The sequence below is a fragment of the Pygoscelis adeliae genome, unplaced genomic scaffold (assembly GCF_000699105.1).
Source record: "Pygoscelis adeliae isolate BGI_AS28 unplaced genomic scaffold, ASM69910v1 Scaffold197, whole genome shotgun sequence".
Classification (NCBI taxonomy): Eukaryota; Metazoa; Chordata; class Aves; order Sphenisciformes; family Spheniscidae; genus Pygoscelis; species Pygoscelis adeliae.
The window spans coordinates 1386579-1400389 of NW_008825105.1; the positions used below are offsets into that span (position 1 = coordinate 1386579).

Here is a 13811-nt window from a genome sequence, read left to right on the forward strand (position 1 = left end):
TCTTTCCCTCAATCACTCTCTTTTTACATGGCTTATATAATCTTAACGATGAGATCTTTAATACTCTGTCATTTTTGACAAAAACTGGCCCTCACATTAAGAAGCTGATACATGCTTCGCAAACACGTATACATCAATAACTAAGTTAAACAACACATATGCCAAAGCAGAAGGTAAACTTGGCTTCAGCGCAGGGAAGATCCCATACCACAAACAGACAGCAGAAAAAACAGAAGAGAAATTAGGCTACAAAGCTCCTCAATGAATGAATTTTCCAGTGGGAAATACAGAAAACTACCATGTAATTCATGGAAAATAATATGGTTGCATATGCTGGCACTTTCTTGCCTTTTGACTTTGTAGCCTTAAACTCTTTTATCCTCAAGTATACATAGAAGGAAAAAGCAAAGCGAATCCTGAGCAAACTGAATTTGCTTGATAGGGGAAGCCCTTCGCCAGGGCAGGTACCAAATCATCTTATTACCTGTTAGCTTTGTGATCCGTAACAACCTCCTCCCTGTCGGGGCAGGTTCAGGTTGTGCTGGTGGAGCTGGCACATTTTCTCCACTCTGCTGCATCCGCAGAGCTTTCTCCTGCTTGATTTCTTCCAAGGTTTTAATACGCACTTCTCCCGCTGGCTTGGCTTTACCTGCCGGCTCTGCCACCTGCACTTTGCTGGGCACAGATGGAGCAAGTACGCTCTGCTTCTTAGGCTCATTCTCAACTTTTGTCTTGGTAGGAAACTCTTCTGGTTTTTGCTTCTCTTCTTCCAATCGCTTCTGTTTTTTTTCAGCCAGGGTTCCTGAGAAAGTTTTGATGCGAACTGCAGGGGAAGGTCTTGCCACCGAGCTGGGATCTTCTGTTTTACAACGTCCTTCAGTTTGGGCTTTTGCTTGAGGTTCTCCTCGTTTCTGATTAGCTCTCTCAAGACGAATTTCCTCCAGTGTTTTCACATGGATCTCTCCTGTTGGCTTAGCAGCCTTCTCTGTCACCATCAAAAAAAAGAGAATCACCAGCATTTAAAGAGAGTCCAACAATATTTAAAGTCTCCAAAATTTGTCACAGTACCAAGGAAAACTAGGTTTGAGTGTTCCCAAAAATGCATCTTAGAACAGGGTCATTCTACATAGTATTCTCCTCCTCCTTTAAGCCACTGGTATTTTGAAAACCAGTGCTATCCAGAGAGAGTTGCAACACAAAAAACATTAGTCTATTTTATTTTGTTACTTTCTCAGACTGCGTCTCTCCTTTAGCATCTCAAACTCCTGCTCCTGGCAGTGGTTCTATTCTACTTGTGCGTAAGCATACTGCAGCTTCTGACGGTTCACAGCAGGAGCATGAAACCTTGATGAGGCACAAGTGGAAAACACACACACATCTAGAGCCAGATTTCTGACAGCGGCTATCAGGACAGCTTCAGCACTCGAGCAAGAGGAATGAGGCAGTTTTTTTAAATTAACTTTTAGGGCTGTATGGAAGTTCATGGAAAGAAAAAAGGGGAAGGCATATTTAATATCCAGTTATTACCTGTCTCTGTACTGGTCTGTTCAGAGGGCAATCCTAGCCTCTCCTTCAGAGACTTGGTGACTTGAACTACAAGACAGAACAGAAAAAGTTAGGGAGACTGCATAAATCTCAATTTTGTGTTCACATTTCGAAATGAGACAGGAGATCACTTCACTGGGATTCAAAGTTACCTTGAGCCCTCAACCAACACACAAAAAGAATCATTAGAAGAAAGGACAAACAGAAAACCTAAATAGAAAATCTGTGCATCAAATCCAGATGTCTGTTTAGCAGCTGTACCTCTCTTTGGTGCTTTGTCAGCATTCTCCAGAATCTCTATCTTCTTCCCCAGCCTTTCAGCAAGGTTGCGCTTCAGTGGAAGGACACTTTTACCAGCTTCAGAAAAAGAGAAAACAAGAAATATTTTAAGAACATTTCTCTGGAGGAGGATTTTAGAACAGTCAGCCACAAACTTCAATTCTTTCAGGTATATTTTCTTATATTTGCCTTTCAGTTGCTAATAAAATTTGCCATTTCTGCAGTCAACACAGACCTCCACCAAAATGTATTTTCCTCCGGCATACAGCAAAAAAACCCTTAAATATAGTCATGCTTAGATGAGGGCACCCAAACAACAGCTCACAAAAAGCTCTTACCTATGGAGGTTTTCCGTTTTCCCAGTCTCTCGGCAAGATTCAGTCGAATCACAGGCTCCTCCCCTAAAACAAAGAACAAACTCTTTAGTGCACAGAAACCAGCAGCCAGTAAAAGCATTGTCCTTCTAGCCCATGTCCCAAAACAAGACACTCTTTTGGTAGCCAAACCACATAAACGAACGACTACAAGAAGTAGTTCTACACATTTTTTGCCTTTAGGAGGAATTTGTGCAGATCTAAACACCACCATTTATACAGAGACTCGTATCACACTACCGTCCACAACTGTCACTGTCAGGCTCTTCAATGCTTTGAAAACCGGCTACTTGTATAATACCATCTTCTATAGGTCTTCCCTCTCATTACTCCCGTTTTTCAGTTATCCCCTTATTTGCATACCGACACTTGTTTTGACATTAGCCTCTCCCTCTGCTGCACTTAACCCAAACACCAATTCTGTCACACGCTGTCAACACATTAGCTCATTCACAAATCTCACTCAACTTCAGGAACACGAAAGTCAAATTAAGCACATTTGAGAGTCTGTAGGATGGCGATAATATATGATTAGCTATGGCTTAATGTCAGGCTGATAAAAAACACTTCTTGATCTTTTATTGCAATACAACAAACTGAGCACCTACAAATGCCATATCTTTCCAATACAACAGGGGCTTTCAGCATAAAAGCATGGTTTTAACTAGAAAAGGCAGCACCAGCAGACTAACATGTCTGAATTATCTTAATTATTATTTAACCTTTCGGTTTAGGAGCCGTGAAATGGAAACAATATTACCCACTATTACCTTGCTTTGTAGACAGAGTCACAGTTCTCACTACTGTCCGTACATTTTCCTTTTCTGGCACAGGAATAGTCCGAGATTGGAGCGGATGAACAGGAACTCCTGAAGGACCTTCTGATTAGAGCAAGCAAAACATAAGGATATTTAGGAAAACAGAAGAACTATCACAAAGTCCAAAAACATTAGTCATTCATTACTGTCAAACATACAATGACCAGTGCATGTAAATAAGAGAGATGAGCAGTTTTCCCTCTGATTTGCCCTTGGAATTTCAATCTAGAATACCAGCTGTTTAAGAAAACAGGTTGCATGCCAAAGTAGCTCAAGGCCCCCAGCTAAATGTGGAAGTCTGCTCCTCAAGCAGCTCTCAGCTGCAATCACCTCCCACTCTGAACCCAGCAGTGCAAAAAAATTTCCTTTCTTTTGCAAATAATTGTATTCACCGATGCATAGCCAGCTATCCAGGCACTATCAGAAGAAAGAGGAAAAAAAGGAAAAAAAAAGATGGAGGTGAACAGAAGGCAGAAGGATAGGAAAGTAGGGGATATTAACTCATCACCTTGTTTTTTTGTTTTTTCCTTTAGTTTCTTCAATTTGATTTCTTCAAGTGTTTTTATTCCGAAATTTAAATTGTCATCTGAAAACACAAAATGGTTAATGAAACTGAGGTTTAAAGGCATATGTTGAAGAGCACAGATCCTCAAGCTTCTTACAGCTCAGAACCTTTCCAAAGTATTTAAAATAAATCCTGTCAACGCTCCCCACGAGTAAAAAAAAAAAAGCCATAAAACGGATGGCATTTTGGTAAGGAATTGGCACCTTTCTTCACCGCTCCTCCCACCCTTCAGGGTAAAACCTAGTTTTAAGCATTTTAATCCATCTACATGATATTAGATTCCTCTACTATTAGACATAGCTTTCCACAATGTTCGAAAGGACACATTTGCAGGCATTTAAACTCCATTCTGTGGCTCTATTTTGTTCTACAAAAGTAAATAAGGAGTTTACCTATCTGACCCAAGGGACACATGACAGTATTAGATAGGAATGAGCTCATGGAAATAACTGACTCCGTCCAGGCTACCCTATGCTCTACTGTATTTTTAGAACATATTGCTTTTGAGTTAATTGTCAAATTCTCCTTCCAATCCATCCTATTACAGCTGTTAGAATACCTTGTTTTGTATTAGCGTTGGCTTTCCTAGTGGAAATTATCCGCAATCCATTATGGGCTTCTGTAGTTGGTTGCTGGACAGGTGTTTTAGTTTCATCTCCTTCTTCAGAAAGCTGGTCTGAAAGGCAAAACCAAACCTCTTCAGTCATGCAATAAGGATTAGACAAGGTTTTTCATGTTTATGTAGCTCACACAATGACATTTCAGTCCATGTTTCATATCGTGTCTGTATTCTTAACTACAAACACAAACAAATGTTTACAGAAGGATTTTTTTAAACAGCTATATTGACTTGATGAAGTCATAAGTAAAAGAGCTATACTGGGGAAAAAATGATTTAGGACTCCAGACTCTCGACTGCAGCTTTAACTGCTACACAATTCAGGTATTCTGTGATTTATACTGTCACTTACAGTAGAAATGCCTTCAAGAAGTAAAAAATGCTCACCATCATCGTCTTCATCATCATCTGCAGCATTGATTACAACTGGAGGATGAGTAGGACTTGGGACGTTTTCAGAGTTTTCCACTTTCATCACCCCCCTCAGCTGTGGAGAGGGATTTGACTGGACAGAAAGTTTGTTTTGCTGCAGTGACATCTGAGCCATTTTCACATCGTCTTCTGCAGACTCAGGTGGACTTGGAAGCGTAGCTAGAGGAAGAGGAGGATCATCTGTAATTTGGCTATTTAAAACTTCAACCCCAATGTTGCACTCACTGCGTAGATATGGTAGATAAGGTAGATAACCCACCTGGCTACTGAATTTAGTCTCCTGTTCCCCACCCCTGGTTATACTATGAACAACGGCTTCCCTTCACACACAAATCTCACTATACTACCAGCTAGAAAGGATTAAATGAGGGGAAAGCAACCTGAAAGGCCACAATCACACAAAGCACAGAGAAGCTGAGCATGAAAGAAAAAACTAAATACCAGAATTACATTCCGTTTAGCTGAGAGCCTATGACTGCAGACTTCTCCCTGCACTCATAAATGAACAGTTACTTGATGTCTTCTACGGTATTGTACCCACTCATAAGCAATATTCAAAATTATTTAATACCTAAAGAAAAAGGACCTAAGAAACTCACTTTTGCTTGGTGGTAAGAAAAGTCCATCGACATAACGTCCTTTTGTGTGATGAAAAGCACAGTTGGATTTTTGACAGCCTACTGGCTGATTCTCCCAGTAGCAAGGAATCTCACTGCGTTTTTTCTGAAGACAGAAAGAAATAAAAGCTCATGGTAACACTCGCCTTGGATTTGCAAAGAGACATAGTTTCACATCGTGCCAGAGATAGGACTATTGCAGTGAAGTGCTGAAACATCATTCCAAAGGTCAATTTATCACTAAAAGTATTTCAGGGCATACACACAAAGTTTGCGTAAGCTGTAACAAGTACATATTATCTAGCTTTCCTATCATGCAGTTTGAGAAGACAGGCACACTCACACATCAGTTCAGGGCGGGTTAAGCTAATACAACTTGGGATTATTCAGAGGGAAAAACGTTTTAAATTGCCTAGGTTAAATTTATCTGAACTTAGCTTTCAGAGCCTTAGTTCCTTCCCATCTTTTCTCTCCCCACCCTGTGCTATCCCAAGAGGTTAGGACAACATTATCCGAAGAAATCCAGGACAGAAGAGACCCGATAGGCCGTTATCAAGCCTAGCCCTCAGGAGGCCAGTGCAGGCTGGCTACTACCACCCTGCTCCAGCACATTTAAGCAGTCTGATCAACATGGTTGCTTTTGCCTCTTAAGAAAATAATGTCAGCACCTAATACAAAAATTTCTTGCTGAGATATACCCAAGACATTGATTTTTTTTCCTCTCCCAACTTCCTCCTATCCCCCTCCCAGTAATAGAAACCAGTATCATTTTATAGCAAGTAAATCTATCATGTAAAAGCACATTCAGTCCACCTACAGCAGTGAAAAATGCTTTCAGTGATTTAGTTTGAGAACACATCTTTAGGCAAACACTCACATCGATTTCCATGTGTCTGAATCTGCAGATATTCCTGAAGCAGCGACCCTCCTGCCAGAGCGTGCAGACTGTTTCATTCCCTAGAGCAGCTTCACAGTGGCGGAAGGAACAGCTGTCTCCCTGTAACCAAAAGGAAATCAACAAAAAGGAAAATGAAATAGCACAGCTTAAAAAAATGTCCATACTATTAGAACTGGAAGCAGAAATCTAACTGCTTATTAAGTTACCAGAAATCTGTATGTCTCCTCCTACTCTTCCTTCTGCTCTCTTAAAAATGAAAAAGAAAAAAAAAAACCCAAACCCCAAAGCAAAAGTAACCCAAACATACCTTGTTACATGTGGAATAGAAATAGAAGTAGCAGTCATCTCCTTGGTTAGACATAATGGACAAATTCTTAGGACAAGCTCAGGTTCTAAGGGTTGACTCAACAATGACTTCCTCCACTCTTGGCAAGAGCCGGCTTCACTCTGTCTTGGACTGAAAGTCTTCTACTGGCTTGATCAGCGAAATCTTCTTTTTAAAAGTAACCCTAAAGAAAGGTGTAAGTGAAAAATTATTAAGTAATAAGCATTTTTACAGCCGCTTTCTGTTAATCAAATTAGTATCCTGAGGGGGGCAATGTCTTGAAATCAGCTGGTCACAAAAACTATCCCGATACTAAGTCAGACTTCTGCAAAACTGCATGGGTTTTGTCAGCAAGCGTTCTCTTCTGTGTCCTTAGTAACAGTTATACGCCTTGGAGCACAGAAAAAACTACTGCGTGTGGCTGCAAGCCCCACAAGAGAGTCACTTCTTAAAAAATCGGTCATACATTTGAGTTATCAGTCGATGGTTAACTGTGGGTACTACTAATTTCTATAAAATACGCTGACATATGAAACATTATTTTCCAATCACCGTGGATCTTCAAGTTCACATACCTGGACAACTTCAGCAAATATATTGATCTTCAAAGACTTCCAGTTAACTTCTCCTGTAGGCCGAACCAACACTGAATCCGTGAATTAATAATAAAGGGGTAGAAAGAATTTTCCTCCTCACATTGCCAAGGGAACCTCTCATCCACAATTCAAACATAGGATGTGCTTTTAAACATCTTACAACTAATGGAGGAAGCAAGTCCATTTGAATACTGTCAGACTGGAGACAGCCAGGGTTAGTTAGCTCTTCAAAAAAACAAAAAAACAAAAAAAAAAAAAACAACAAAAAAACCCCAGTGCATTTAAAGATGAACTTGTGATTCAAAGTGGCTGCAAAAATGAGGATCCATCTTCCACAGCCGGACAATTTTTTTTTTTTTTTTTTTTTAATTTAAAATTCAGTAAGTTGCAATTTCTGGTCTTCAAGATTTCTTCACCTATTAAGAAAACACAAAAACCTTCCCCCATCTTTATTACCTGCACAGCAAAAACATACTTGTGCATATAAATACACAAATATGTATATACATACACATATGTGTTTATACACACACCAAGAGTGAGTGATAATAAAGTCAGCAAGTGTGATAGTAAAAATTAGAATTTTGGGCTATTTGCCACGTAAGACTGCATAAAAAGTCTCTCATTTTGAGGGAACTGGCAAAAAATGAAAGATCTACATAATATTTTGCTGAATATGCCTTCAAGGCTGATGCTTTATAACATGAGTGATTTGGGGGCCAGCACACAAATATGCATACGTATGTACATGCATACAGTATAAACATATCTATACACACAAGCGTGCACAGTATATGTTGTATGATATCCGTATCGAGGACAACTTTTAGCCCTGATCAGACACGTAGAGTTGCAATCAATTAACAGCAGGAAGACAGCAGATCAAGGATACAGCAAGCTTTGAGAGGCAGGGAGATGCTCACTTTGCAAGTGGCATGGCTGCATGATACCAAGAATTTTGAATTATTTTGATTTTAGGAAATAATTTGCTTTCTTTTTACATCAGAGCAAATACTACAAGTTTGCCATCACATGCTGTTCCCTAGTCCAAATATCCATCATCATCCATTGCTGAAAGATCACGGAAGGTTTGAAAAGATGGCTTAGGTCCAATTCAACAGCTGATCATTTTTTGGTGCCACCAGAGCTGAAACTGATTTTATTTAGCCACAAGCAGGTTTGGTTTTTTTGATGTGAACTCAGATACTTCGATTCTTAATTTTTTAAAGATACTAAATGCCATAAAACCTGCAACCAGACCAGATAAAGTTCAAATTAAAGTGATTCTGACCCCTTTCATTAAAATGCTGCACATTTCTGTGCAAAGTATTTCTGACTCGTTTGGACAAAACTGAATGAAATAGTTCTTACAAATTAATAATAAAAGGTTGGAACCTTTTACTCACACAAACACTAGTGAATTTTCCAGGATATTTTTTTTTGGCAGGGAATTTTCCCAAATCTAAAATAAAGAGAGGAAAAGTTGGGTTCTCATATTAGTTATTATTTTCTTGACTGCTTGACAAAGGGAATAAAAACAGTAGTTAAGTGCAAGGTTTTCTTCCCTTCTTCAGTATCGATGTGACTATTCACTTTTGACCTTTAGCACCTTCAAAACCAGACTTTGTGTCATACAGATCCCTATCCATCTACTTCTAAAAATTCCTGGTGCTCCTCCACGTAGAAGTTTGACGTGTTACCAATACCATTGATAGTTAAATTAAATTTCAAGCACGATCCCTTCAGTTTGCACAAGCTTAAATAGATGGCAATTAAGGAGCACTGCTTTGCTGAGCAGAGGCATTCAAATACAAATCAGAAGGAATACACGGTCTAGAAGGCAGCACTTCTCTTCCCTAGGAAGTGAGAGACACCTGTATAATGCAACATTACTATATCCACCACCATGGGGGAAAAAAAGAAATCCCCTCAGATTTAGCTCTTTTGAATGTCCAAGCAGCTCAGCATTTCGCTTGTGGCCTTCCATATTCCTGAGCAGACTTCAAGAGCTGTTCAGAATTTGAATGGATCTTGTTTAAGGAACGGTAAAAAAAGCAAAACTTTAAAACAAAAACAAACAAAAAAAAACCCCCAAACCCTCATAGTTCTAAACTCCATAAAAGTCCTTTCATTTTCAAAAAGGTTAACTCAAAACTTTTTTTTTTTTTAAACTGGTATCAGTTAACATGGCAATCTGAGTGCTAAACAGAAATCAACCCAACTAACCCCTGAAAGTCTGAATAAAAATGAGTAACTCTGGTGCACTCAGCAGGTCTCTGATGGAAGCTGATAAGAATTTTAAATGCTTCTTTTTTCTCCAGAACTCTAGTAAAGTTTTTGTTTTAAGAGATTTTTGAACTCATTTTGTAAAAACAAAAATAAACAATTACAGATGAAGTAGCTAGGGGTCAGGAAAAACATGCCAACAAATGCCACAAACTTTACCTTTGCTAAGGGAAGATAAATAGTACAATGAAAGTCTGTCTAGTTTGTTTTACAAGCTTGTCTTTCTTGGTACTGAAGAAACAGTCCTATTCCCTGGTTTAACTTTCCAGCTCGCTGACCTGCCTTTGTCCTGTACCGAAGAGCAAGAAGGGAACAGAAGTTTTTTGCACCCCAACAAATGCATGAGAGAAATATTATTGCACCTACCTATGGGTACTTTTTGGTTACAAAGCACAAAGTATTTCACTTGGACAGTCTCTCTCGCTGGTCTTTGTGCCTTTAATTTCTTACAAAAATACTAAAGATGCTTAACACCCCTGCTTATTAGGACAGCAAGATGACAAGGAAGGAAGAGCACCAGGCACTCCAATGTTCTAACCCCCATCTTCAATCGGTCAGCGTTACCCCAGCTGCAAAACAGCTGCTGCTGGTTTACCTGCTTGTTACCTCATTCCACAGGCTGAAAGTGCAGCACGCGCTAGATGTCACAAATTACATATAGAACTGTGCATTATGATGCATACGTAAACCACACATCATCACGTCGTCTGAAGCCACAGGAGAACCTCTTGCTAACACATCTCATTCTCTGTATCAAAATCTAAAGCTAAGTTGTCCAAAGCTGAAGCAGAATAGTCACAATTTCTAGTCTTTACATTTGTTTTAGTCAATTCTAGCTGTCAGATTCTGCCTAAACCTAGACTGGGGACATGTTGTGAGCCTGGGAGTTACAGCACTCAAGACCCACTCAGAGCAAAGACTGCAAGGTTGCCAGCCAAGAAGGCAAAGGTTAAAGCAGATGATCATCTCCGCTTCCTCTGCCATTGAGTCAAGGTCACCTTGCATCGTGATCTCCGAGAGCCAGAGCCGTGAGTTACCACAGCCGTGAGGCAGAGCTGCCCCTTGCCGGCTGGAGCAACTCTATTTGAAGATGTGCCACTTCAGGGACCTGAATTAGGACATTCTTCCTTAAGATGAGAGGCAAATCAATCCGCTCCTGAAAGGGCTGATTGGCCTGGTGTTTCTGTAACTGTCAAAGAATAACCTCGTACTGAAGCACTCATCAGATCAGACGCTGCTTCAGTACAGACTTGTCTTTAGCTTGACACATCAAGACTCAGGAGTGCTTCAAAGCAACCTTTAAAGCAGGGATCTAGTAAAGCGGCCAAGGCGAAAAGTGTTCAGATCCGAGCACACCACTCTGTAGAAAATCAGTTTCGAGCCTAAGATATTTCACGCATCTCGCAGTCCAAAAGGGACAGTGACACCTTTGATCTGAAAGTCTTTCCACATGCTCTGCAAAGCCACAAGGACGTGACTGATGGCAGCACTTGACTAAGAACTGTAGTTCCCCACTGGCCTCCACCTCCAGGCCAAGAATCTTGCACCCATCAGACATCTGGGACGACTGGAATGACCTGAGAATAGTCCCATTCTCCCTCGCAGGAGGATGCTGCTCCACTTTCTGCTGGTTTGAAGTCACTTTAACATATAAAAGGTAGAAAGAGATTCACTGAGCAGCTATTTCCTGCGTCAAGTGATCTGTGGAAAATGGTTTGAATACTGGAATTCCTGAAGAATTTGATGGGTCTCAGCAGAATGAGCAAGCAAATCTATTAAGCACCCGCTAACCTGTTCTCAGTGCTCCCGCGCTCAAAGTCCTGATTCATTAATTTTAAAATATACGTAACATTGCAGCTGGCACCTAGCACTGCGCACACAGCCTCGGCAGTGCTGTCGGAAGCTGGAAAGCCAGGGGTGAGGGGATTAAGGGAAAGCCACACGTCAATTTGGTAACTTGGTTCTTGTAGGACGCTTCCTACTGCAGAAGTTTTAGCAAAGCCAGTGGGAGGGAGCTGCCTGTTTTCTAAAAGGGGACTTCTGCTGGTGCAGTGTATCAAAAGATATCCTCGGGCCATCACTGTCAAGTAGTCCACGGTTCATTCAGGGTCTACGTATCAATAGTTAAATGTGCATTTTTGTGTTGTGCTTTCTCCAAAGGTTATGAAAAACTTTTCTTTTACAATGCTCTATAGTCACGTTATAGATGGGAACTGACTGTCTAGTGCTCCAATCTGTATGAACTTCTAATAAGCTGGCATAAGTGTCTTCAGTAATCAATTTTATAATACCTCTGTTTATCTGTTATTTAAGTGCATTTTCATATCTGAACTTCTTCACAGCAGTACGTACTTGAGAGTCTGAGTCCCATGGTTAAGATTTATGTCCTTTCTCCTACCAAGCACCTGCTCAGTAGGCAAAGATGGAATAGGAACACCCAAGCCTGGAAATGTTAAACCACAACTGGCTCTGAGCCTATCCGTTGAAAAGAAATAGCTCCATACATCACCTTCATGGGGCAAAAATTCATGTGGAACAGTAGAAAAATCCAGAAGTGCTTCCCGAGTTTCAGGTTACCAACAGCACCATCAGATTTAGGTCCTGCCCCAGTGTGCAGGACGCGTCATCTGCAAGTGTTGCTGCAACATGGAAGTGCCAAGGCGAGTCCCTGCCCTGCCCAACACACTTTTTAAACGTTGCAAGGAGTGTGCCAGGTATACCGAGGGTCAACTGAGAAGTTCCAGACAACAGATGCGTTTGTCTCCTTTCTGGCATCAAAAGGCTTTTGACAGTATCGCTTCCGTGAAGAAAACTCCTATCTTCTCCAGATGCTCCAGGATCCACTACTGCTGCAGCTGCAACGGCTACACTGGTACGACCCACATCTATGGCAAATCTCTTTGACAGCTCTTGTTTACAGGGGCACATCTGCAGTCCACTCCTCCTCTTCCAGCTGAAAAACCAGCCCGCTGGCTCTGCCACGCTGTCACTGCTGACACAAGAGCTGAGAACACACGTCGAACTCCCACTGTTAAAACTTCTGTCTGGGGAGATGGTTGACAGACACGTTACAGGCATATTCACCCTCCCTACAGCGCTTACAGCTGAGACACCTGGCTGTTAGCCGCGGCCCAATGCACACAACGCTCTGCTTGGAGACGTCACCGAAGAGTCAGTGTCCCCAGATGAGTACCTGGCTTGCCACAGTTGATTTTTTTTTTTTTAAAAAAACGTATGCTGGATATGGCACACCAGGTGAACCACAGATCCAAAGTTCCACATAATGGAAGTCTTTGCTCTTCTTCCAGGCAACAGTGCATGCTTTAACATACTGCGTTCAATGAAGAAGCTCCCTCCATCTTGCTCAGTGGCAACAGGCATGACTGCAGCACACTCAGGTGTAGCAGTATCTGCAGGTCCCAGATCCTTAACAAATTTTTAGATAGCACCAATTTTCTATGTAGTGGCTTTCCCTTAATGCATAACCCCTTCTTTCCTACATTTTTAGTGGGTGGCTCTTCTCTATCGTTCTGTCCACCAGCTTTTCCTCCTTGATGTCCGAATGGGCATCGAGAATCAATTCCAAACTAAGGGGACTGCTAAAGCTGCTACATCTACTCTTGGGTGAGACAGGCATACTTAAAGAAAAGAAAAGGCACTCATTCTTTTTCTATTTCTAAAATCAACACCGGGGCCTGGCAGCAATTTACTACGGCAATTCATCTTCCTCGCTGAAATATTTTATTGAATCTCAAAAAGAGTCAATTTCCCCTGGAAGCAGCCATTTGGAAGGGTGCCATTTTAGATGAGAAGCAACAGCAAGAGGAAGTTTTCTCTAGACTAGCTTTTCTCCCGAAACACCTGGCCATCCAGCAACAAATTCAGCCTATCTGTTCAGCCTGACCAGCTTAACGCGTGTCCAATTCAACCACGTGCCACAGCGGTGGTTCTGATATCATTTCAAAATCCCCTATCCCCGGGAGATCTCCTTTTTTACAATCAAATAACACAGTGTTTGATTTTGAACGTATGGCCCAGAGCTCAATCTCCGAGTGCAGCGTGCACCCCAGAGCACCAGTTCTGGGAACAATCTGTAGGCTCCACACATGGATCCCTGCAACAGTAAAAATCACTTTTGCACTTTCATTATAAACATCAATGTAAGAAACCAGAAGCCTCTGAGAGCCAATTCTTAAGAGCAAAACCAAACGTCACCCAATAGGGTTGTTTTAAACAACCTAAAGGAGAAATTAAGATGACAACCGGGTGCATCCAGAGTTAGTCAGATCCTGAAGGCAGTTCCTTTGGGGAACGGAGGAGCAATTTGTCAGATGACTACACTACAGCACGCCCCTTATACGCATTGCTACAAAAGGAAGGCACAAGGTTTTAACTGAAAATAACGTACGCTTATAAGGCACCTGCACTGGGATCTTCAGTTTGCCCAACCGAACCTC

The 13811-nt window shown here is 41.2% G+C and overlaps 1 protein-coding gene and 1 long non-coding RNA gene across 3 annotated transcripts in view; one reads left to right on the forward strand and one right to left on the reverse strand.

Moving 5' to 3' along the window:
* ZC3H11A (zinc finger CCCH-type containing 11A) overlaps positions 1-8755 on the reverse strand; it is a 13264-nt gene extending 4509 nt beyond the window's left edge. The window contains exons 1-13 of one of the 2 annotated variants that reach the window (XM_009327371.1): positions 8475-8755; positions 7048-7100; positions 6455-6656; positions 6127-6246; positions 5232-5355; positions 4588-4791; positions 4141-4257; positions 3525-3602; positions 2969-3079; positions 2163-2225; positions 1807-1902; positions 1528-1593; positions 485-985 (exon numbers count right to left, since the gene is read on the reverse strand). In XM_009327371.1, coding sequence (XP_009325646.1) covers positions 485-985; positions 1528-1593; positions 1807-1902; positions 2163-2225; positions 2969-3079; positions 3525-3602; positions 4141-4257; positions 4588-4791; positions 5232-5355; positions 6127-6246; positions 6455-6508 — 1534 coding nt within the window. In that variant the 5' untranslated portion in view covers positions 6509-6656; positions 7048-7100; positions 8475-8755. Of the gene's footprint in view, positions 1-484; positions 986-1527; positions 1594-1806; positions 1903-2162; positions 2226-2968; positions 3080-3524; positions 3603-4140; positions 4258-4587; positions 4792-5231; positions 5356-6126; positions 6247-6454; positions 6657-7047 lie in introns of both variants that reach the window. The other variant, XM_009327370.1, reaches the window with a different exon arrangement.
* LOC103919806 overlaps positions 1-13692 on the forward strand; it is a 20922-nt gene extending 7230 nt beyond the window's left edge. The window contains exons 2-3 of the long non-coding RNA XR_663760.1: positions 8115-8121; positions 8762-13692. This is a non-coding gene — a long non-coding RNA (uncharacterized LOC103919806). The remainder of the gene's footprint in view (positions 1-8114; positions 8122-8761) is intronic.
* The last annotated feature ends 119 nt before the right edge of the window (positions 13693-13811 follow it).